This window comes from Labrus bergylta, chromosome 7 (assembly GCF_963930695.1).
Source record: "Labrus bergylta chromosome 7, fLabBer1.1, whole genome shotgun sequence".
NCBI lineage: Eukaryota > Metazoa > Chordata > Actinopteri > Labriformes > Labridae > Labrus > Labrus bergylta.
In genome coordinates, this window is record NC_089201.1 from 6,483,753 (window position 1) to 6,510,001 (window position 26,249).

General features: G+C 43.8%; 1 protein-coding gene across 2 annotated transcripts in view; it reads right to left on the bottom strand.

Annotated features, from left to right (window-relative positions):
• Window positions 1-26,249, bottom strand: part of btbd11b (BTB (POZ) domain containing 11b) — a 75,717-nt gene that overhangs the window by 14,668 nt on the left and 34,800 nt on the right. For both annotated transcript variants that reach the window (XM_020642663.3, XM_020642654.3), the window contains exons 2-5: window positions 11,737-11,904; window positions 5,061-5,265; window positions 994-1,146; window positions 589-754 (exon numbers count right to left, since the gene is read on the bottom strand). In XM_020642663.3, the coding sequence (XP_020498319.1) occupies window positions 589-754; window positions 994-1,146; window positions 5,061-5,265; window positions 11,737-11,904 (692 nt within the window). The remainder of the gene's footprint in view (window positions 1-588; window positions 755-993; window positions 1,147-5,060; window positions 5,266-11,736; window positions 11,905-26,249) is intronic.

Sequence of the window (26,249 nt, forward strand, 5' to 3'; positions counted from 1 at the left end):
ACTTGCACAAAACTCCGTCATGGGAGGATTTTGGCTGCACTTTTCTAAAACAGGAACGTGTTGTTTTTAGATTAACTTGTTTTTCTGATAAGGAAAGTTTGACAGAGTGAGGCTGAAGTTTTGCTCCACTCTCAATTTGTGTCCTTGACAGTTCCCGTCTCGGCACCTTGAGGCTGATGAGAATATTATTGCGTTATTGATCGGATACCAAATGAATCGATACCTCCTCTGGGACGTCAGCGGACCGAGTCTGACAGAAACACACAGAATCAGACTCTCCAAAAGTTTCTGCTCAGATCAGCCTGAGCTATAGGTGGATGAAAAATGATGAGTTACACTTGCGGTATTCCCCTGATGCCGTGCTGTACTGTAGGTGTGAGCTGTGATATAAGCAGAGCACCTTCAGCTGAGAGCTGCAGGAGGAATATACAGCAGAATAAGCTTTGATATTCATGACTCTGTGCTTACAGTCTGGTCAGTGCTCAAAGGTGAAGGAGCGCTTTACTGAGCAAAGAAAATGTTATGTGTGTGTGTGTTTGTGTTTGAGGCTTTAAATGCATTATTGAGCGTGATGACTGTGCCTCTAACCTGCTCGCTCATGCTGTTGATGCCATCAGGCCCCAGCAGGTTCACAGCCTGCTTCACCAGGTCTGTGCGTCCACAGCTGAGCATGCGGAAGCCCAGATCCTGCAGGAACTTTGCTTCGGTCGAGGCAGCATCCAGTTTCCTCGAGGCACAGAAGCAGTCATCCGTTCTGAAGGGCAAAGCACACGAAGTGTTTCAGAATACATGCAGACTGTATTTACTGTATGCAGTGTGCCACCGTTTACCTCACAAGCTTTATCTGTTTCTACAGGAAGGATGGGTGCAGTTAATATCTTCTCTTTATGTGTGACTTTGTCTATGCCTTCACGTGTGTACTCTGTGTTGTGTTTGATGTGCAGATGAAGAGGCTGGTTGCACACACGCTCTGATCACGGCTCACAGACGTACCGGAGCTGACGAGGTTCACAGTCCACTCCGGGCAGCAGCAGCCTGGCAGCCTGCCGGACGTCGTCGCTGTCCACAGAGAAGCTGCGTCTGTGCTCTGTGTGGACCACAGCCACTCGCACCCACTCCATCAGAGGCGGCAGCACCATGAACGGCCTGCAGGGGGAGATAGAAACACATGTTGTTGCCACCAGGGACTCGAGCTGAACTTCACTCATCCTCAGTACTTAGTGTGCCAAGCACTTGCCGAGGAAATCCACCTAATACAGAATTTGCATATGTTATTTTGGAGATCTTGCCCCGTGTAAGCGACGTTAGAGAACACGATGAACTCTGCGAGAAGCTGAAATCAAAGAAGCAAAGCAGCAGGTCACAGAGAGAAACTCTGATGTGAGAAAATTTAAAATGAGAAAGATCATAGCTTAGATTTAAACCTCGGATCAGAGCAAAGAGGGAAAAATGCAAATACAGTTTTATACAGTCTGAGCAGATTTGTATCCAGCAGGTCGTCTTCTAAAAACTTAAAACCATACAGAGTTTTTTTAATCTTACTGTACTGCTGCTCAGCTGGTTACACAGAAGACACCCTAATCTAAGAGTGCTTTAAAACCTAAATATGCATAAAGTATACTATAGCTGCTTTATGCTTTATAATACATTTTGATGCTCGATCAGTCATGTATCATATAACACTGTGCAGGGCAATTCCTCTGCTGCTAATCTATTTTGCATGAGGTTTTATGAACACTGTAAACACGCAGAGTGTGGTTACTTCACGTTTACGTAGACGGCTCATTATCTGTATCATTAAACTAAGGTGATATCACAGAGAGAGAGACCAAAGAACAGCTCTGCAGGACTGTTTCTATGCTGTAAATATGTGATATATAAAATCCTGCATGCTGACTGATTATCAATAAATGATGTGACTCCTCCTCCTGGTCTCCTGCGTCAGTGTTTCCTGTAGCCACACGTTATCCATGTGCATGAAGATACATATGCATGATGTCACACCTGACCTTCGTTACAGTACCGACAGCATGTTATGGATATAAATATACATATACATATACAATGAGCCGTCATAAATACAATATGCAAAACACAACCACGCTCTCCATATGGCTGCAGGAAACACTGTCATCCATGAGACTTTGTGAAGTATGGTGGAACAAGTAATGCATTATGACTGTCAGTACGACATATTATATTTTTCATTTTTTTTAGGACTGTCAATATAGAGAACCTCCACCTGCTGCCAAAGTTACATAGTGCTGAAAACAGGCGAACCGGGCGCTCTGTGGACCTATTTCTTCGCCCTGACTCGTGTCAAACGCAGCTACTAAATAAAGATATTTAAATATTAAAAATGCTGCAGTAATGGATTTTCCCTGACTCAACGTGTCACCACTTCATGCCTCCTCATGGTGGCACTTGCTAACCAAAGTTAGCATCATGGAGGTGTGATTTGGCGCCCGGCAAAGGTCTCTGAGTGCAACTACACTGTAGTAAAAAACACAGTGTAGCTGATGTAAGCAGCTCTGCGTCTGACTTGTAGCCTTCTGTTTCCTGAAGCTCTAACCAATATGTTCAAGTCTGTCTGACATTTCTCTAGTCCAGCTTCTCCCTCGCCCACTCTCTCTCTTCTTATCTTCCTCTGTCTCCATCCTCTTCCTCTTCCTCTCAGCCGTCGTATCAAACAGTACAGAGACGGGCTAACTGTCTGCTTTGTAGCTGAAGGCTGCTGTGTGAACTTGCGCCGTAAAGACGTTAGCACTTCTCTTGTTGCTGTAATACAAACAAAAACGCATTTCTGCTGCAACAATAATATTTAGTAAGTCTTTACGTATTCACTGATAAAAGAAATCGACTGGAATAATTTATTATGCATCTTTTTAATCATCATATAAAACAGGATTCAGATTAAAGCACACAAATCTTTTTGAATCCTGTCGAAGGAATAAGCTGCTCCTGTGTTTTTAATGAGCTGTCACTGTTCTCGTTCCGGTCCTCAGGGATTCAATACGCATCTGATCAATTCATCTCTGAACGTCTCAATGCGACCTTGGCACGTGCTCCTCCCACATCTGTCACTCACTCATCAATGTTTCTCTGAGTTAAAGGGAGGATCGTTAACAACAGTTTGATCAGCTTCCAAATGCAAACCTGGTGTTGTACGCACTTCAAAGGAGGCTGACCTGCAGCCACGTGATGCTGCGGGTCCTACACAGTTAATTAAAGCAGCACACAACACCTCATCAAGAAGCAAGGATTGTAGAACAGCATCCCACTCCTCCTATGGAAGCAGTAGTTCATGACAAGTTCAAGGACTTTCTGTTTCCATACAAACCTCTTTCATGAACGCTAATGAAACGGAAACTTTCCTGACGAGGTTTTTGCAAACTCTTTGGATCAGGCGAAGTGTTAGATATTTATAAAACAAACATGCATGAATGAGATTTTTGTTACAAATAGTTCTAAAAGTCAGAGTGCATGTGAGTGGGACAAGTTAGAAACACAGTGGCTGATAAGTTTCTCGTCTAGAAGTGATCATTTCTGCAGCACGAGCAGTGCTGTTTCTGCTCAATGGTCAGCGCTGACGGGAGTTTCCACCAGACTGTAGAAAATACTGAACAAGTCCAGGTTTAAATGCTAATAAAGAATAAAGAAAGAGCTCATAAACTCAGCAGAGAAGTGTCCAAAAACTACTGGGCGAAGGGGGTTCACACCATGGAAACTTTGCCTAATCCTTAACTCACTCTCACACATAAGTCAGCGACATGCTCCTGCAGCTGCAGGCTGATAAAGTCCCACTATGTCAGTGACTGTAATTATAAATACTGGTTGAGCACATGTGGGTGAACGCCCCTTTCCTGCCGCTGCTCAGGTCACCAAGAGGGCTAAAACAAGCAGCCAACACTTCAACAATTCAGGTCTGTGAAGCTGTACTTTCCTTCCAGAGGAAAACATCTGGAGTGACATTTCAGGGGCGAGCGCAGAGAGAGGAATATTTAAAAAAAAGTCTGCAGGAGTGTTTGGTTACAGCACAACGATCTCTCCGCAGCTCTCTGCAGGACGAGTGTTACCTCTAGATGGTGTCTAGAAAGTGATCACTGAGGTGCAGACGAGGGCGGAGGCAGGAGTGTAAATTGTGGGTAACTAAAGGGAGTTTCCACTTGTATGCTCCGTGGTTTTAAGCTGGTGCCAGTGAACATTGGAGGTGCTGTATTTCAACAGTCCTCCACAGCAGAAGGAGGTGAAGAGATCTGATGGATTAATCAATACCAGACAATTCTATTGGTCTGCCTTCCTTAGGTCAGAAAAAACAGAAAACATATTTCACAGCTCAATTATAATCGGAGGTGCAAATCAAAATGTAGATTCTGCAACTCTATACGTTCTGTCTCTAAACCAAACACTGCAAATAAAAAACCTTTATGCTGATTCAAATCTTTATCAGACATCTCTTCTCTGGTGAACCTGCTTCTTATTTTAATGTGAATTGAATTTAAATTAAATTCATTTTTAAACTTCAATGTAACAGTATTTAAAGATAGAGTCAGCAGCTGTTTCCTTCAAAATAAAATACAGACTTCTCCTAAAGTGAAGCTGCTCCATCGTCTCTTCTGGGCCTCCGTACATGTGTGGTGGTGACTATGTCTGCAGAGACTCTGTCCTCTGACTGGATTTTACTGTTCTATTTTGTTCTGGTTTACTCTGGACGTTTCTGGGCGGAGCTGGTTTGTTTCTTCCAGCCAATGACAGCGCAGCAGGTGAGTTTAGGAGTGGATACAATTCAGAGATTGGATGCCATTCAAACCGGTGAATATGACGGACGTGGACTCTCTGGAAGACAGATCTCTACAATGTTTTGAGTTTGGACTGCAGTACCCATTTTAAACACTAGGTGTCAGAGTTACATATTGGTCCTTTAAGTACTTTCATCCATTGCTTTAAAACTTAGTTAAGCTGCTTTAAAGCCACTTTTCAGACCTGTTTTTAATTTTTGAGGAGATAGGAGATTTAGTCTGAAGCTCCTATTCATATTCTCTATACACACTGTTCCTCACCTCTCTGTTTGTAGCGTGACCTTGGAGGGCTCCACGTTGGGGTTCTCCCACTCCATGTGCGGGCAGTGCATGAAGTAACACAGCGTGTAGATCGCCTCGGGCGCCCACTGAATCACACCACTCTTCTGATGGATCGGTGTCCCATTGTTGTGGTTTTTCATGTACAGCGGCTGCAGGTGGTGCATGGCCCGGGACACTAGGTCACCTACACACACACACACACACACACACACACACACACAGATCACACGGGGGAAACACAAAGGAGAATGATTAGTGAGAAAGGATGTCATGTGCAGGCACAAGACGTCCGGTAATCATCCTCACTCCCTGCAGCCCCTCTGAGCTCGTCTGTCGGGGGAAATCGAGAGTTTCCCAGGCAGCAACACAATCAGGAAAAAAAGCGGGTTCATCCCAGTCCTTTCTGTGCAGCTCACAGAGGGAGAGCAGGAGAATGAGCACGCTCAGGGCTGCACTGAGGAGAATGAATATTTATGGATAAACATTAGCTACTCCCAGCTATATCCTCTGCAGAACATCGTCAGAACTTTAAGGTCATCCGGTCTGGCTTGAAAACCCAAAGCTCTGAGAGGAGTCTACGGATGAAACTAGGAATATACTCTGGACGGGTTTAAAGGAAATTAAAGAGTAATGGGAGGAACATGTTCACACAGTTTTTTTAATGCATAAGGGAGAAGATTGATCATTTTTCTGGTGCAGCAAAATAACAAACCAAGAGACGGGGAGTCGGACATTTCATTCCCAGCTCTACAGAGTCAAAACCACCGTCCTCTTGAAGAACACACGACTGCAGCGCCGTCATTATTGAGAGGAATCTTACATGAAAACAACCCTGTTTGATTTCTGCACCGACACAAACATCCATCACACTGAAAGCTGTCAAGACTTATGTCTCTTCTCCTTCCTGTCTGAACCCTCTGCAATCTGAGGCAAGGTAATCAAACTGAAGCAAACTGAATCAAAAAAGAAAGAAAAAAGATTGTGCCATTCTGTTCTGGTCAATTTAATACTATTCAAGGCCAATGAAAGGAAATAGCACATGATGGCACTTGGTCCCCGGGTTTAAATGAGCTGTCCTGTATGTGTGCCCAATACAATGTACAATCCAGAGCGGGATTGCGTCCCCCCCCTGGACAAAAGGGTTTGTTTAGCATCAGAATTGTGCTATGTGGCGCTTGCCAGGATTCCATTTAGCTCGGACAATGTGCGAGGCGAGTGTGAAAAGGAAGGCCCAGTGAGGGGAGAGAGCATTCATTCAATAAAACAGTCCATCTCAGTCAGCTGTCCTACGGGAACACTGGGCGCTGCTGGTGGAGAAATGTGCAGGACAACATGATGAAGTGAAGGTATGAGACGGGAACGTTATGACAGACTCCGGGTCAAACGGAAACAGGGATGGTTCAAGTTTGGAGGAGCTGGCTGAAGGGATGTTCTGCTGCAGACGCGACACGAGAAGCACATACTCCAGACACTTAACAATGTCCTATGTGTAAAACAACATTTCAGTTTAACCCTCTCATACTGTTCATATTTGATGCCTTCACATTAGGACCAGGAATTACCTCATAACAAGTGGTTATACCCCATTTTTAAAGGGTTAGTCTTTATTGACAGGACAACTGGAGAGAGAGAGAGGGGGTTGAAATGTAGCAAAGGGTCTAAGTTGGATTGGAACTCAGGGCTGCTGCGACGAGGACTAAAGCCTCTGAACATGGAGCATGCAACATAACCATCAGGATCTCTGCAACCCAAGTTTTTAATCTACAGCTCTATGAAAAGTCTATGAAAAGTCTGTCTGACATCAATACATGGATGAATAATCTGTACTTTTCCAAATCTTATTCTCCTTTCCAACCAGTGTAAAGAAGAGCTCCCCAAAACATGTCTGTTTAGTGTCTTGTTGTAAATCCACTCTGATCCTGTATTTGATCATGCCTATAAACTCCTCTATTTCAGCCCTACTCAGAACAGGCTGTTTCTGTGTCTGTACCTTTAAATATGTAAATGAGCTGTGTCTGACCACGCCCCCTCTCTGAAAGGGATTGGGTGGCTCGGGCTTTCTCGCTCCATGTCCTATTGTTTACAGTGAGCAGGCAGACTCAGAGGGCAGAACAAACACCTAGCTGTGGGAGTGTCACCCACCTGGGGGAGGGGCTACTGCCCTTTGTGATGTCATGAAGGGAAAATCTCCAAATGGCCTATTTGAGCACACATTTTTTGAAAAGTGGAGCAGGCAAAAGACGGAGAGGATGGACTTTTCTCATCATTGGGGGGTTTGTAGACAGACTAGAGACACATATTAGAGTTGCAACAACATGGAGAAGTGGATTCTGCAGAATATGTGACCTTTAAGTAAAGGGTCTGCAGTTTTCTCTTTGTATCATCTATTACTCCTCATGCATCTGTCTCTTCATTGTACCAATGAGAATACAGATCTTCTATCAGCGCTTCTTAATCTCGGTTAGTGGAGCTGAGGTGGGTGGTGAAGCTGGCCCTCATGTCTTATTGATGCTGGCCTCTGACATTTAGCAGGGCTGAGGAGGGAGATTATTTCTGAGAGAGTGCAACAGTGAAGCAGCAGCAGATTAACACAGGAGGTGAGATCGCTGCTGCTCCCTCAGCAGGTGTTTGCAGAAAGAATTGCAGAAAGAAACGGATAAAATTGTTGTTTTTAGTGACTGAATATCAGCACAGAAGCAGAGAGGATTTTTTGTTTGGGCCAAAGAAGAAGGATGCACGGAGGTACAGAAGTCCAATAAGCCAAAACGTCAATAGTGTTTTCATTAAAAGATTCCAGCCTTTAATCAATACCTCTTCCTGGTTAATTAATTCCTGACGCTAACAAGAAAAGGAGAGGTGGAGGACACACACAGAGAGGAGTGTGCTCTCAGGTACCTCACTGATTACCTTTAGCTGTGGGGAAAAGCTTGCTCTTTGTTTTTAAAGCTTAAGAAGATAAAACAGGCAAAATGTGTCTGTTTTTGAGTGTAACCGGCTTTAATTTACGGGGGATTTTATGCGGCTTTACACCTTTAAGGTCAGTAAGCATCTACTATGCATCCACACTGCTCTTTACTGCAGAGAGGGTGAAGGCAGTTTAATGTTTAATGGACACAGAGAGAGAAAGAGAGAAAGCATACTCTAATTTCTGATGGAGCAATTAAAGCCCAGTGTTTAAAGGTGACTAAATATGCAGTAAGCAGCTCTTATGTGTGGCTGTGCTTGCCAACGTCACACTTTCTTTGTTACAGTCATTGCTGCTACCCGGCCGTGATTACATTTAATGGACGCCTGAGGCCGAACGGTCAAAAAAAGAAGTTCAGATATTCTCGGTGCTCTCACTTTAAAACAGACAGAGCTTCTAGCCACAAAGACGATCCTGATGGAGCCGCTGCATCTCAATCTGGTGCCGATAATACAAACAGAAAAACAACAGCTCGATCAGGATTGCATGAGATGTCTTTGATTATCGCAGTTTAAATTATGACTTTAATCTTTCATTTTCAGGATAACTGTACCACCTGTGAGATCTCTGCAGTAAACCGTCAACAGGTCAGTTTCCAGTTGCCACAAAACCAACAGACAAAGTCATTTGACCTTCTTTATCCGTGTATAGATTAACAAGAATCTATATGCTTTAGTGCAAACTGCACTGTGTGTAGAGTCCCTTCAAAGCTGTATTTCTTTGTGCATGATTGACTGATGACGTCACACACAGAGGTCTGATAATTGCCGTATTTGCAGAGCTGTCGTTTTAAATATGATAATTTGACATTTTGGCAGAGGAGAGGAATGATAAAAATACGAAGAGTTAAATCAGTGGAAAACCTCTCAAATCGACTCTAAATGTCACTCTAAAAAACTCTGCTTGCACAGGACACAAATCTTCACTGTGACCGAGAAGCAAATGTCTTTTATTCCATGATGTTTATTTCAAATATCATGCTCTCTTGCTTTTCCATCTTTTACTCGTTTTCTATTTACCATCTTACCCTCCTTCCTGCACCCTGACAGTCTGATAGTGCAATCATTGCAGGCTCTTCTCCTTTTCTCAATTATTCATTTATTTTTCGGCCAGAGCTGTTTGCTAATCCCTCCGTTGTTTACAGATATTCCTCTCCAGGCTGATAACGTTAGCACTCGGCTGAGCTCTGCTATCGCCGCTCTGTTGTCTCTCAGAGTGTTTGCAGAGTCAACACAACACGATGAGTCCCTGCTTGACCTCATCAATATGACACAGACAGCTGACAGTGATTCGCCTTCATGCTGCACCCCACTTTCCTGCATCCTTCCAGAGAAAACATGAAGTGAGGAGAGGAGCTCCCTGTTTGTTCTGATGATAAATGTTTACACTGGAAATATGTGTGCAGCCTCGAGGGCACATAAAGAAAAAAAGACCCTTTCCTAAATCTAAGGCTGCAAGCTTTTTATATTTCACTGCACATTAGAAAATAATCTGTACTTGTGTGACTGTGTTTCCTCCATCAGGCGACACTCAGATGGGTTTTCTGGAACGAGCTGCAACCAAAAACTAAACAGCTCATCGCTTCCAACGAGCATCTAGACGCTGTGATTTGATCAAACTGGAAAACACAACGTTTTGTTCTCAGTGGTTTGTGTAACAGCTTTCCATGGCAGCTCCAGTGTGTGCTAATAAAAGTTAGTCACAACGTTTATCCAACAAACACAAAACAAACTTTGACAAAAGTCGCTGAACTCGTGAGTCGATAAGAGCGTCAAACAGAATCAGTATTTTTTCTAGAATGATGCAGAGAAGATGTTATAGAATTAAACAGTCTTAAAGCCACAGTGACGTCAGAAAGTATTCAGAGGCTCATTATTCTTTTCCTAATGAGCCCATTGTGATCCGACAGACTTTTCACTCTTGTCAAACTTTTCTGAATGTCTGCAGTCCATTACAGTTTCTATCTTTGACTGCGTTACGATGCAGGATTAGGATACAATGATTGATTGGTAGCCTCAGACAATATGTGCTCCTTATTAAAAAAAAGATCATATCTGCCCATGATGTCATGCAGCTTGAATGTGACGAGAATGTTTCAGATTTTTTTCTCCAAAAAAGATGGCTGTCATTAGACCCATGATGCTAACATGGCTAAAACTCACTGTCTGCACCTGAACACATCATGATGCCAACATGGCTAAAACTCACTGTCTGCCCCTGAACACATCGTGATGCCAACATGGCTAAAACTCACTGTCTGCCCCTGAACACATCGTGATGCCAACATGGCTAAAACTCACTGTCTGCACCTGAACACATGTGGTGAAGGCGCCCTGCCTGAAAGAGCAGCTGATTCATCAGGACTCCTCTTATGTTTGATTTCACATCTGATATCAGATTCAGAAGATTTTCAGTAAGAGGATAAAAATCGGTGGGAACACCGAGGAGTGAACACAGAGCTTCAGTTGGCATTAACACAGTTCAATTAAAAACTAACATGTGTCACTGAAAACCAGAGCCAGCTTTCAGCCACAACGATCGAACCCAAAGTGTTCTTTTCAGCACAAACCCACCATATGTTATTTAGCTCTACTTCATGATGCACCAAATAAGTGTTCCTCCGCCTGCAGTGCCCTCATCAGCTGTCCGGGTCTGCAGTAAACTAGTCAACATGAATTCTGACGAGTAGACTGAAAGACAGTAAAGTTTGACTTTACTGCATCTCTGTTGGAGATCATGCTAAAGGTGTGATATAAAGAATTTTATGAGAATTGCCCACTCAATATCTAAATTACTTAGAAATGGACTAAACCTGTGTCATATATTTCTAACAGTTATCAAAGCCTGAGAAATCCTTAATTTAAGATTTATTACTGGACGTGTCATCTTCACTACGGTCAACTCATCGATTTTCATCGGGGTAGGGGGGGGGGGAGTAGCAGAGACAATCACTCCCATGATTCCCCGGCAGCCTCAAAGTCATTATTTGTTATTGTTTAGATCGGCAGCCCCCTGGTGGTGGGCGAGCTCGTTCGGGCAGTCAACTCGAGCTGCACTGATTTCACACCTGACATGCGTCATTATCCACAATCACCTAACAACACCTCCTTCTGTTTGGCAGTCTAATTGAGCTGCAGGACTCCCGCTCTCTCCCTCTGCTCTTTAACCATCCGGTCTGACCTGCACCAGTACCACCAGCATCCACCAGTCAGTTCTGACTGGAGGTTTTAAGATATCATCCCATCATCCCACCATCATGATGAGGTCAGAGTCTAGACGCCAAACACAAACTATGCTCTGTTGCAATAAATACTGAAAACTATACAAAGGTGAGTAGTCTGATCCGGCAGACCCAGCACATAAAGGCTGCAGAGTTTCTCTTCGACAGCTGACTCACTGTGATGAGAGGGTTGTGTTATTCATGCATTTAAAAAAAAATCTGATCTGAAAACCTCTGGACCTCTGTTTGTGCACATGTGGATCATCACATGAAGCGGGGAGATATCCGCATAGAAACGGTTTCTGTGCCATCGCTGGAAGCACAACAGTGTCGAAATGATCGAAACCTGAGGATGACCAGGTGAAGAACATGTTCGTACACGGTGCATCGAGGGAGGGATCAGAGAAGGCCTGTCACTTCTGCAGATAACATTTCCCACTCACACAAAGACACACTAAAACAGGACTCACTGAGTTCAGATATGCTGCCCACTCTTGTAGCCAGTAAACACTGTTCAACCGAACGCAGCTCAGACTGACTGTAGGCGTTTCCCTCTCCACTCTTCCCCGCTCGCTGCTGCTGCTGCTGCTGCTGCTGGTCTCTGTGCAGAGTCAGACCCTCAGGTAGGCTGAGCACACCTGAGAGAGAGAGAGAGAGAGAGAGAGAATGAGTGTTACACATCATTTAGTTCTGGATCTATCTTTAGGTAGAGTCACATGTAATTTCTCTACAGGAAACAAAAGAATCATCATCCTCTCATTAACTCCCCTTTAATGAAGGCGTCACTCATTAATGTGTAACAGTGAGAACCTGATTGAAATAAACAGTGTAGTAATGAATCCTCCTGGTTGCAGCTGTCAGAGACTTCTCCCACAGGTGATAATGTGTGATCAGATAGTTTTCATTATTCACAGTCACACCTGTGTGTGTGTGTGTGACGAGCCAGACTGCTCTCTGTCTGTGTCGCTCTGATCACAGTTTCTTCTTCTCCTCTGCAGTCTCACCCTCTTCACTGACTGCCATTATTAACAATCTCAAAGTGACCAGTCTCTGCGCAGCGCTTTAATTACTTTTGTTTTATAAGGATCCATTTCTTATTATATGTTGCTAATTTAAACAACACACAGTCTGCAGGCAGCGCCAGTGACATTCTTCATTTATCTTGCGGGAGCAGACGATTTGTTTAGTTTCACTTTATTCCCTCGAGTCAGGAGACTGTAGGGAAGAGATTCATAGTGGTGGAGGGCGAGGGGTTAATGCATTAGACGACAGTGAATTCAAAGCGTGCTGTGTGATTCAGCTGAAAACGATTGTTGAATTAACATATCAAATAGAAGAGAACTCTACAGATGAAGCATTGTTATACATTGCTGGACTCGTTGTTTTAAAGTAGACCTGCAAGAGAGAAATATGTGATGTGTGATAACATTGTTCAATATTGCGACTATGATTTGAAGTGCCATGAATACATATTAAAGAGTGCATGTCAGCGATAACTCTGGTTTAATGTAAATCCTGTTTGTTACCATTCTGCAGCATGTTTCAGATTAAAAACAAATAGGTTTTTTCAATCATTAAATTGGTACAAATCAATCTGAGGGTAGCTGATAGCTAGTTTAGCTTTATATGAGTGAATTAAATGGTTTGAAAGCATCAAACAGCCTCCAGGAAGCAGCTCAAAATGCTTTCTGTGTTGTGTTTATTGGGAATGCTCAGATCACGACAACAAGGACATTGCAATTATTTGATTATTTATTGCATTATTTTGAACCCAAACTTTCTTCATTAATCAAAAGCGGTTGCCTACATTACCCACAATGCAACACGATCATTGATATGACTGCAGAAGCCATGCATGTGTTTTGCTAGTTCAGGCTAAAATCTTTAGCTGCTAGATTCCAGCTGCAGTGATGTGTGCAGGGCTGCAGAGGCTTCGTTCGCTCAGATCTCCCTCTGATTGGACATTTTCAGATTTGTTGAATTGTCACAACTGTAATACGACATGAAAAACATGATTTTTAGCTCAATTTCTGCCGCCGCAACTTCTCTTATGTCCCTAGCAATATCTGTGATTGACTGGGCTAATATCTCATGTATAAAAGTGCTGATTTTAAAACGCTGCCGTCTTACATACTTGGCCTCTTGTGTTCTCTTTTTCACCCTACAATGTAAAAAAAAGTCTAGAAACTAGGTGTCAAGAACTTTGGGAAACCCATTTCTTGTCCATAAGTGATTTTTTTTAACTAACTGAAGATGTAACCTCTGGATTGTCTGAAATAATGCTTCCTTTCTAAATCACTGACATAATGGCCTGAGTCCAAACTTGTGTGAGCATTTGACGCTGCGGATTATTCAAATAAAAACAAGAAGAGCCTTTATTTCAGCGTGATGCTTTTAAAGACTTCCGAATCTTCTTTTGTATTCACTTCTCACCGTACATTTCACAAGGAATAAAAAAAGAACATCTGGAAACTTATTTCTTGGTAATAAGTCTGACTTATTCGTCTTGTAAACCTGCAGAGCAGCTGCAGCTGCGGCTCCGTCTCATCCACATCTTTGCTCAGGTCAGGCAGAGATCGAAGGTCCTGACAAGCTGCACCACGCTCTGGAACAAAGAGCAGGAGACACCGCCATCTGCTGCAGACGTGTCGGGTCGGGTGTCCTAAACAGCTACAGTATTCAGCAAAAGCTCCAAACGAGTCAACAAGGCCAATCATGAGGAAAAGGAAACCTTCCCTGTGTTTCTGCAGGAGCTCGTCTGCAGGGATCGCTCTGAAACACCTCGTTTATCGCTTTCTTTTCATCACAACGTGCACTCTTTGACGAGCTGCTGTGCTAACTCCAGGAAATCCATCTTCAGTTATTTAGAGCTGCAGGAGAGCGATCGATGTCATTCCCACGTTGCTGCTCAAACAATTACACTAAATAATGAGCCTGCTAAGAGTGTGACCACAGGATTCATGACCAACCTGTTTGATGTGCACAGAATAAAGCTCTGCAGAGGCATCTTCTAAACAATACGGTTAACGGATGAAAAGTATCCACACAGGAGTGTGAAATCAAAGGGCTCCATGAGACCTTGGACCTGAACAACATGAATAAAACACCTTTCGGTTCCACTCGAGCTCTGACTCTGCAGCTCCTTAACCTTGTTGGAGGGGACAAACAGGAGCAGCTGACAGTGAAGGCTGAACGCTCTGAGGCTGGACCGAGGCAAGGTGACTCACAGGCTCTCTGTGTCCTAATGCGAGGCCCTGTCTGCCCTCAGGGACCAGCTGATGGAGCTCTTACATGCCACCCACTGCAGCCTCGTTCTCTCGCTCCCTCGCTGCACTCCCTCTCTTTCTATGTGTGCTTGCATGATGTGAGCTCTTGTCACTTTCTTCCTCTTGATTGTCACTGCAGCAGAACTCTCCCTGAAAATGAAATATTCTCAGGTTTCAAGCCACAGTATAACTGCACGAGATGTTTAAATGCTCTAATCTGTTCATAATCACCATGACACAACAGTCAGTAGTTTGTTTTTCATGTAAAAAAGTGATGATATAGGGAACCTGCAACTTTTATGGTAGACTCTAAAGGGTGTTTTCCATGGGGCGGCTACAGACTCTGAGAGAAGAGGAGTGTGAGTGATGCTCCAGGCACAACACTGTCACTGGAGAAGAGTTCAAGGTTTCCCATCAAGTCCACTTCAGACATAAACTCCTGACAATCCAGACAACTTCAGGACATTCAGGTCATTAAAGGTGATTTCACACATGCACTCCTGACACTTTTCTAGAACATGTCAGGACAGGCTTCTCCTGAAATCTTTCAAGGAGAGTTGTTCTTTCAAAAGTGCACATCACCACAGCAGGAGATTTCACTATAGGACTGGAGGGGGTCGGGGTGTCAGTAGGAAGGACATGGCATAAAAAGGTCGGTGCAGAAATGGCGATTGACGCAGCTGATTCTGACCCCATTTTGCCTTTATATCCATGATGTGATTGGAGGTATTCACAGTATCAACAAAAGAGCAGTACAAACTGATGAGCAGAAGAGAGTTTGAAACAGCTTCATCACGATCAGATCACGCTGGTTGTGCATAGGTGGCTTTATGTAAACGTCATAATCCCTCCATGATCGTTTGTGGCAAGTTTTCCTGAATAGTTCCTGCTGTGTTCATACCATGGACAAAGTCTGAGTGACGTCACTCATTGGTTTCTGAAGGGCTGTTTTGGTAGCCTTTCCATGGTGTTTGGAGCTGAGGTGGTCCTTTAGCCTCCTGACAAAGTCATCTGTCACGCCCCTAATTATGTGTAACTCGTATCCTTCAGAAAATCAAACGGATGAGTTATTAAAAATAAAATAAAAACCTGTACAGTTTGTCCTGATAAAGACCTACTTGCCTATATTACCAGGATGTAAACATGTTCATTTCTGTTGTAAAAACAGACATCTTAATACGGGTTGTGTATGTGACATGTGGGTCTCCTGCAGCCAGTCTCAGAGAGAGACAGCGTGTGTCATAATGCAAGAAAACTCATGAGGCAGGTTTGGAGAGCGAGAGAGAGAGTTAGAGTTAGCAGTTAAAGAGAGAGAGAGAGAATGTGTCAGAGTGTGTGTGGACACTCGAGGAACTGCAGTTTTTTGCCTTTCCAAATTGGCTTCATTTTAACTCCGGAGGTTGCCGCTTTGTTTACACATCAGCTCAGCCTGAGTTCATGCAGATATTCAACGAGAGGGCTGGTAGGAAAAATTGAAGGTAAAATCTGGATTATAGATCTGGAACGCAAATATTACATCGCTGTGGGGTTCAACGTCCTGATGGCAGGGTATCTGCAGAATCTGAATGTGTGATGATGATGATGTGCTTTAAAGTAATGTCTGGAACATTGGTCTGTTTTTTATTTTATTTTAAATAACTTAAATCCTGTAATGTTTTGTGCGACAGAGCTTTCTACTTTAACAGTTAAAAAATGTCTTTTATTTTGCTTTCTACTCTGGGTCTGTCAGTCAAACAGGAGACAGATGTATGTGTTTGGATCTGACTCGTCTGACTCGGGTTGACTGGAGCAGTGGGGCAGGACGCTAACCTCCATGTGGCTCTGACCCTGCACTTAAATCTATTTTAGAGAGACTCACTGAGAGGAGCACTTCCACAAACACTCTGCGGCTCTGCAGGGACTCTTTGGCTTTGGGTGTTACACACAGATGAGATACAGAGACAAACTTTGATGTGGAAAAATGTGAACGTAAAAGTGAAACAAGTAGACTAAAGCAGCACTGAGGTGTTTCTGCTGACTCTGTTTGGGTTGAGAATGATAGACAGAGTGAGGAAGTAGGACAGAGAGAATTATGCAAACACCAGAAAGCACACGAGTAGTGCAGCGTTTGGTCTCTAAAGGGTTAATCATGTTGTTACTGTACATGGATCACAGTAGTATGGCCTCTCCCTGGGCTCCTGCTCGGCTCTGCCAGGCCAGATGGCGACCATATGCACACGGAGTGATCCAAGAGCGAAACACAGTGAGGTGAGAGCGGAAAACAGAGCAGTGACGTGTGCTCAAATGTGTTAGCACGCCTCTGTTTGCTTTATTCAGTCTGAATGATCCTCACAGGGAAGAGGCGTAGAAAAAAAGCTGTGATTCTGAAACGCTGTTATTCATTGTTGTTGTGCCTGGAAAGAGGCTGAGGGCTCGGTTTGGGCTCTCAGGTGACCACAGTTTGGTGTGGGGGAGCCACAAGTCTGACGGCTCAGACCTGTACCAGCCACTGAGGTTCGAAGGAGGACTGTGAGAAAATGCATGAACACATGCAAACGTCTGTTTAAATAAGGAAACCCTGGATCAACCACAAACATGCACCCACAGATACACAGCCAGAAGCTGCAGTCACATTCAACCCTGCTCGTGTGTGCACGTGTGTGCACGATGAAGCTCACATTATAGAGATAATTATTAGTAATTAAAAAGTCTTAATCCAAAGCACATGGAGTTGGCTGTACTCTGCAGAGAGGACAAGTTGTTCAGCTCAATCCAAACTTAACATTTCCTTTTTCAGGGTTTATGAAACAGTCTGCTGATGGGCAGAGAAGCTCAGAGTTTGTATCCTGTGTCCCCCTGAAAGAAACACACAATCCTGCTGATGTGTTCCTGCAGCAGTGTGAGAAAACCTGCCAGAGGAAGTATATCACTCTTCAGACTGCTGTAAGAAAAGTCCACTGAAAGCTTTCAAACCTCCTCAGTTCAATTATAAGGATTCTGTATCCTTCGCTTACTTTGACATATTTTAGATTCTGTGCAGAGCTTTGTTCATCAGCAACATAAAAACATTATTTATATCACAGAAAAGAGGTGCAGAAAAGAGAGCTCACCAACAGAGTGTTTACTTAAGCACGGCTGAGGCTAAGATGAAAAGAGAGAGAGAGAGAGCGAGCAAGAAGCTAGAGGAAATAAGAGACAGACTTTTACAAGTTGGAGAGAGCTTCACTGTCTTCCATCGTGTTTTTAACAAACTTCACTGACATAAAACAGGAAGCTCAGTTCAAAGGAACAGTTCAATGAATGATTTTAATCTGTGAATGATTCGATGTTTATTAGCTATTTGAGATTGAAGTCACACCTCACCGACTCTCTGTTCTTCAGACACAAACAGTCCGTCACCAGTCTTATTAAATCCATCCTGTTTTTATATGAATCCTGATCCCTGCTGTCAGAGTTTATATTAAAGAGCACCTCTATTATTGTGAAGCACAATTTAATAAAAGGAAATTTGTTTAATTTGTCAATTTGATTCTGAAGCAGCGCAATTCAATTATTTTATATTAAAAACCAAAAGCTGGCTGGACGCAATGTGAAAAGAGGCTCTGGTTGAAACAGAACACAAGCACGCACGCACACTGCGTTCTCACATCAGCTCACTCAGTCTCCACACAGATGATTCCACTAAGGCTGGCAGGAAAAATTCCAGGTAAAGTCAGAGTGACATGCCACCCATCCCTAAAAGTTTTCAGAAGTTTTGTGCATTTGGAAAAGCACTTATAGATTCCCATCAAGCACGCAGGTTATTTTATGGGTAAATATTCTCCTCCTCTTCAACCAGTGTCAATAAGTCTCAGAGCTTCTCAAAACATGTCTGTGAAGTGTCTTGTTCTAAATCCACTCTGATCCTGTATTTGATCATGCCTATAAACCCCTCTATTTCAGCCCTGCTCAGAACAGGCTGTTTCTGTCTTATTTTAAAGGTCCCATACTATGCTTTTGGTTGGTCTGGTTTTATATGCCCTTTAGTGTGTTTTCCAAGTGTCCTGTGCATGTTTAGGCACATCTATGTGCAAAAATTCAAAGTCCGCGGAAACGCGGCTTCTCCTACGTCCTCCTGTTAGCTGTAGCATTAGCTGCATGTAACGCTCGGTTCTAACCTCCCTCGATAAAAATTTGTCAGTCTGACGTCATTGTCAGTGTGAGATCACTGATCTAAGTCCATTGGCTCGTTGTGGATATGCTCATGAAGAAATTTCCGAGACGCGTGCTGAGACACATATTAGACTTACAGAAACATAGTGACATTTATTTTGCAGAATATGTGACCTTTAAAGTGAAGGCAAACACTCTCACATCATCCCAGGCTGCTTCACATCAAACTGTGTTTTTGTTACTCCTCAGGTTGAGGGACCTTTGCAGTGGAAATTAAACATCCAAAGAGTTTTAAGATGTCAAACATTTTTATTCTCATTACAATTTAGCAGAAGCACCTATCAGCTAATGCTGAAAGAGAGAAAGAGTAAAAGAGGGAGATGTAATTAAGGGAATCAGAGGTCACCTCGGGGGACACTGAATCTTTGCAGGCAGCTCAGAAATAACATCACAGGAAGTGAGCTAAAAAAAGGAGACAGACGCGAAGAAGTCAAGCGAAAAAAACACACAAACAAGCACACATACTATACAAGTCATCAACACACAAAAGACCACGCACGCAAACACACACAGACGGAGAGCTTGTGACGGGTGACCGACGCACAACAAGGACACAGCTAGAATTACGTAATCTCCTCCAATCAGAGGAGGCCGGCTGCCCTGCAGGCCGCGCGTTACTCCAGCCGGAGGACGCTGCAGCTCCTTAGTTCTCTTTTCATCTCGTTTCTTGTGTCAGGGGTAATAAGTCTGTGTGTAACATCCACGAGTCCAACGCTTCCCGCAGGATGCTTCCCAGACAATACTGACAATCAGCAGCAGGAAGTGAGGTCACTGAGCCGTACACTCTGCACCTCAGACAGCAGCTCATCTCCCTCACAATAATCTCATATCATCTGGTAGGTGCAGGGGCAGAAGAGTGTGTGTGGTCTGCAGAAAAATGAAGGCTGTGAAATACGACTCTGAAAAATATGAAAAGCCTCTGAAATGTTGGCAACCACCCGCAGCAATTCAGAGTCGTGAAATAATTGCTCACAGCACCGAGGGCAGCAGAGTAATTAAAGGATATGACTAATGTCGTAAAACGAGATCTGCTGCAGGCCGAGATTTTCCTGCAGGTCATTTTAAACCAGTGACATCACATCGAGCTGATTGTAAACACAGAGAGGGCGCTCTCGGACGCGAGGAGCAGATTTAACACAGAGAGCCGAGGAGATGAGACGATGAATCCTAAAAGCAGCAGAGGTAAACTCACTCCTGTGTCTGTCTACATGTGTGTGTGCATGAGTGTGTGCTTGCGTGTGCGTGTGCGTGTGTGTGTGTGTGTGTGTGTGTGTCTCTGTGCACGTTTGTGCATGCGTGTCTGCTGGTGTGTGTGGGTGTGTGTGTGCATGAGTGTGTGTGTGTGGGTGTGTGTGTGCATGAGTGTGTGTGTGTGTGTGTGTGTGTGCATGAGTGTGTGTGTGTGTGTGCATGAGTGTGTGTGTGTGTGTGTGTGTGTGCGCATGAGTGTGTGTGTGTGTGTGCGCATGAGTGTGTGTGTGTGCATGTGTGATGTAGTAACTCCCGGGTGTGGTGTGTTTCTACACTGCTGGTCAGAACAGAAACAAAGCTCAGCTCTCATCAACTATTAAAGCTGTTAACCAACTTTTTAACGGTGGCTTCTGTTTAGTTTACGCTCCAGCTCCGCTCTGCTCTGCTCGAAACCTTTAAATCTGTACCCTGTGACCTTTGCATGCTTTAAAAATAAAAGTGCAGCAGACAAGTTCACCACTCGAGTCTTTTTGTGTTAAAATACCATTTTTAAAAGGAAAGGGGGAAAGAGAAGATGATTCAAAGTGTTCTGGGTGAAACATCAGATCGAGGAGTGCAGGAAGGAAGAGGCGATGACAAATGTTGACAGCAGACACACGAGTTGAAGGAAATGTCTATTTCTAATCCTGACACACTTTGACGGAAATCTCTGGTTAAATTGTGTTTTGGGTTTGGACTTTCAAAAAGTTATTTAGAGATGAACGATGGATGATAAAAACTCGAAAGAAAGACGGTTTGTTGACGCGGTCTATAATCAAATGACCATGCTCCCGGTGGTGCTGCCTGTGGGTGTTGACGGTCGAGGGTCAGCGGAGCCGTACAGGAGCAAAGTCCTCAGTCAGTTTGAAATCGTGCTAGCTTTCCAGATTTACCAACACGACCTTCAACGATTTAAACGGTGTTCATGATTTGGGTCGATCTATGTTTCATTCCTGTGTTGCATAATCCAAATGCAAACAGACCACAAGCTACAATCAGAATCATATTTAGTCTCTCCTACTTTGCATATTGTGGTTGATTACTTTCTGTGTCTGTCTAAGATCCTTTCCATTATATTCTAGAGGTTTTATACACACACACACGTTTCAGCTGATATATGTGATATATTCACTGAGTATTCACACCTGGCTGATGCCTCCACATGGATATATATAATCTCCTCCTCCTCCTCCTCCTCCTCCATGAATTCTCACGTCTGCAAACAGGTAAAATAATCTGATATCTGCAGCGGTCTGAGCCCACATGCAGGACCGTCGATAAAGTCCCGTCTGCTCTCTTGTTCCTGATTTTCTTTCAGCTCTCGTTTGCCATGTTTACAGCGTGCAGACGGGTCCGTCTCCTGACTGATAACACCTGAAGCTCCTCTCCTTGTGTCCACGTTCACACCAGGATAAAACACAACGTCACCGTCTGTTTGTGGATTCAAATGTCTGCGTTCTTTTCTTATATCATGTGCATGTTTTTGGTTCTCTAAGCTGTGTTTTTAAACCTTTAAACCCAGAACCAGAAGATAAGACAGAGCACAGCAGTGAGTGTTTGACGTTCTAATGTCGTCCTCAACATGAAAGAGTCTCTAATCCGACTTCCTCCTCTGACTGTTGACTCTCTCTCCCTCTGCTGACTCGTTTAGGACGGGAAACCAGCGACGTATGAGGCACACAGCTCCAAATTGTGGTGTAATTGTGTACCTCACCTAGCTCAATCTATCATCCTGACTCTGCAGAACGGCTGTGTGCACAGATGCTGACTGGAAGTGAGCCACACCGGGCAGAAAGGGATGAGGCCGGGGGCTTTGGGACGCTCCCTGCTGTTCCCAATCACCCCGACACCTCCTGCAGGGGGATGACCCTCGCTGCTCAGGACCTCGCTGGCAAATACCGCTGTCATTGTATCAGCTGTGTGATCATTCAGTTATAAACAAAACTCAGACCCAGAGGAGGGGGCCCTGGTGGCCTTAGCTGGAATGCTTATTATTTAAAATGTGGAGCATCTGACAGAAACACAAAGCCCTCTTTGTTACATCTCAGAGAGAAAGAGTGCTCCTATGGGTGAACATTTGCCGAACTGTAATTAAGCAATTTGTAATATCACTCTCTACTACATCAGTCATGCCAACTCCTCTTTGAAATATGTCCTCAGATACTTCTAACCAATGAGTGTTAGTCAAAAACTGTGCTGCAACCTCTAGTTTAATGACACTTTTTAAAGGAGCAATCTGTAACTCTGACACCTAGTGTTTAAAATGGGTACTGCAGTCCAAATTCTAAACATTGGAGAGAGACTCCAACAGACTTTTCAAACTCATGAAAAGGGGGGGGCCCTTTTCATGAGTTTGAAAAGTCTGTTGGTTCTTCAGCTGTGCAAACGACACTTGCATTCCTGAGTTTCACAAGAACAAGCTGAAGGAAGCTCGATCCTGTCAGTGTGAACACAGAGCTGAGAGCAACAAACCCCGGAGGAGTTCGACTTCACTTGTTTTAAGGAAGTCATTACTCAACGATATAAACCACAGAGGGTTTTAATATGGAAGTGTTCACAAACTATGGCTGTTCTCGCAGGTTAAAAATGTCAAAGCTGGTGCTAACAGAACATCATTTAAAGAAACAAACCAACCAAAGCCAAAGCAAATACTGGAGGGGTCGTATTTTGGGAGTCCACCCTGCACCAAGCAGCAGGTACCAGGCTGACTCTCTCCCTCATGTTTCCACGTCCTCTCCCCCCTCCAGGCACACTGACTCTGCTGTGAGAAGCTCACAGGGCGGAGGAGGCAGACTGGCAGGGAGCAGAAACTTCAAATCCAAACACACACGCATACACACACACACACCCCCACACACTCAGTATCCCTCTTTTCCTCTGTTCTTGCCTCACGCTGTAGTCGTGAGATTCATGCACGCCAGGAATATAAATGCAGAAAGGGAGTCATTGTTAAAACGGCCAAATTCAGGGTTTAACTCTGCTCAGCTCCTGAAGGTGGAGTCCTCCTGAAAGTTTAAAACAGCAAAACTCAGAGACTTTACTCTTTAAAGTGTGCACCACTCCAGATTTTTAATGAGCTCAAACTCAAAGCCCTTCTACACACACTCTGCACTCCTGAAGATCTCCCAATTTTACCCAAACGGGCTGCATGAATGTAAAACTGTGAATCTGTTCTCCTGACCTTAAGGTCCCCCCCCCCATGCAGCCTCCTGTAAAAAGTATTTAAATGATATGATCTTTGTTATAATAATCATTGACAGCATCAAAAAGTGCGGAAGTTTTAAAATGACTGCATATACCTGCGAGAGGTGTGCAGGAGAGGAAAGAACACCATAGAAAACTCCGGCACAATACGTTTGCAATGCTTCAAGTTTAAGTACCCCACTCAACTATCAGTTCTGAAACTGATGTACCATTAAGTCAGCAATTTTGTACCATTAAGTCAGCGTGCAGGAGTTCTCTCTCTCAATGTTTGACAATTATACGTAACTAATAATATATAATTATATAATAATAAAATAACCCAATATCGAGCATCTGGGATTCTTATTTTTGTTGCCGTGTCATAGAAACAGATATCGATGTGGTTAGATTTTTAATAGAATCGCATCAAATTTTAAAATTCTGGTATTCTGACCACCGTGGAGTCGATGTGTGAACAGAGCAGGTTAAAGTCTGGATCATTCACGTCAAGCGAGTGGGCGGGGCGATGATGTCATTCACGTTGGGTGGAGTTTCTCTACGTTGTATTCTTTACTGCTCACATTAGTTTTCTGTGTTGTGTTGTCGTCTTTCCTCTCACCACAACGGAACACTTCTGGCTCGCTCTATACGAGCTAAGGTAGCCAGTTAGCCAAGAGCCAACACATGCTCAACATGTGCCAGGCTTCAGTTCCTAGTGGGACGTGTCTACAGGATTCTGAGGAAAGGAAACCATGCCGAGTGCATGGTTGCAGGAGCCCTTCTGTATCTGCCGGCGGTGCTGCAGCATTAGACTGCTGAGATCCTAGAGCAGTCAGGAAACGCTGCCCGCAATACAAGAAGCATCATCCCCTGTCACCTGTAGCTGGCTGTCTGCAACGACAATAAGCTCAACAAGCTGCTGGGAGGAGTGACCATCACTCAGGGCGGCACGCTGACAAACATCCAGGCTGATCTGCTGCCGAAGAAGACTTTAAGTAAACACTGATGGACTGTTTGCACAGCAGCCTCTGTGATCAGGGCGTGAATGTGAAGGTGTGACCTGCGGTGTAAAAAGCATTTTTAGAAGACTAGAAAAGAAAGATACAAGCTCAAGTCCATCTACCATTTCAAATAGAAACAGCTGTCAGATGTGTGCCTTTGATACGACTTAAGACTTGGAACGTTACAGTGAGACACGAGACCATCATGAGCGTGAACTTGGCTTCAGTTCGATCGCAAAAAGGAAATCCCTGGAGGAATTCTTCCGGGCGGCTGGATCTCTAACACAATAAATCAAGAATCTTCTCTGTTCAAACTCTTCGTCCCTCAGTGATGACTCATCCTCACCATCAATCTGCGTCTGTGCTGCTTCACCCCTTTAATCAGCACCGCCACATCTCCCCTCATGTCCCATCACAGAGCTGCATCCCATTCCTCCCTAACCCATGAAGAGATGAGCCGTCCTCCCTCATCATGTCACTCATGCTCATGCTCATTAGTGATAATTAATGGTGGCTAAAACCCAGGCCTCCCCCAGGCCCTGCAGAGTCCAAACCTAAACCCAGCCGGCCCCGCCCTGCACAGTGACAACCGACACAAGTTGTTTTTCTGCTCGGTCGGCTGTGCAGCTTAATGCACTTGGCTGCATCACAAGAGCTGGAAAACGTCCAAACCCAGAAAGCTTCGACATAAATAAAGAGCTTGAAAAAAATGAAGTCTTCTGTCTGAACGAGAGTTTCTGAGTCTGAGTGTAGCAGCTTTTAGGCCTGCACATTTTATTTTTCATTTTTTTAATTTACATTTATTTAACCAGGAGAACCTCATTGAGATTAAGAATCTAATTTACAAGAGTGTCCTGGCCAAGAGGGGCAGCAGCACAACAAGAATTTACAGACATAAAACACAGAGTCATTACAACACAGTTTAACATGTCCTGAGTCACAGAGCACAAAGTCATTAGTCAAAACATCTACATCCTGAAGCATCTTCCTCACACACCTTCAATCTACTTTTAAAATGATTTAAATAGACCAGCTCCCCCAGACACAGATCATCCTGCAGGAAATTCCAGGCCACCGGAGCAGCGTACCTGAAACTCCTTTTCCCCATTTCAAGACACTCTTTGGAAACAGACAACAACAAGTTTTGTGACTGGGTTGCAGAGTGAAGACTTTGTCTTCCAGCACTTTTCACATGAATACAGTTACACAAGTAAGCAGGTTAAGTAAAGCCTTATAAATAAGGACATGCCAATTAGTTTGTCAACGCTGAGACAATGCAGGCCAGCCGACTCGATCATACAGAGTACAATGATGAGTCAGAGTCCTGAGATTTTTATAAATCTCAACGCACCATGATATACAGTATCCAAAGATTTTAGGCACTGAGAAGATGCATGCATATAGAAAACATTACCATAATCAATCAGGGGCATGAAAGTAGCAGCAACAAGTTGTTGACTTTTACTTTGAAAACCATGAACATTTGCAGGACTTCCTGTGAAGTGTTTCCACGTGCTTTAACACCTCAGCAGTATGAAGAGGAAGAAGTGTTAGACTAAACATCTTTCAAAGAGACTTTTGAGAAGCTCCTGCACAAACAGGATGAACATGCACTACGAGAGACGTCAGAGTCCTGGTGGGAGCGTCCCAGCAGTTGGGGGTTCGGTGCCTTGCTCAAGAGCACTTCTGTGTGAACTGGCACCTCTCCAGCTACCAGACCAATTTCCAGACTTGGCCCAACAAGTTATTTCAAAGGTGTACAGTGTTAACTTGCTTTTTGAAATGCTCTGCTTGAGGCCAGTTTCTACCTAGTGAGCACTCACCAGGACTTCAACGTTACACTTCAAAATATTGTAAATTAAAAAGAGGGTAAACCTAGACTACATTCAGGTTACACCTTTAACAGAAAACACAACTCCGTTATATTTAATTTCTGCATTTCAGCATCTAAAGAGTGACAATAATGAAGATTGCAGCAGCATTTGTCCAAATTCATCTTTCAGCTGTGTGTGATATCCGGTCAACACGAAGCCCGGTCTTCAACACGTTTGATTTTTTTATACAAAAAACATTTATACTGTGTTTTATGGTCTGTGTGATGATCACAATAAG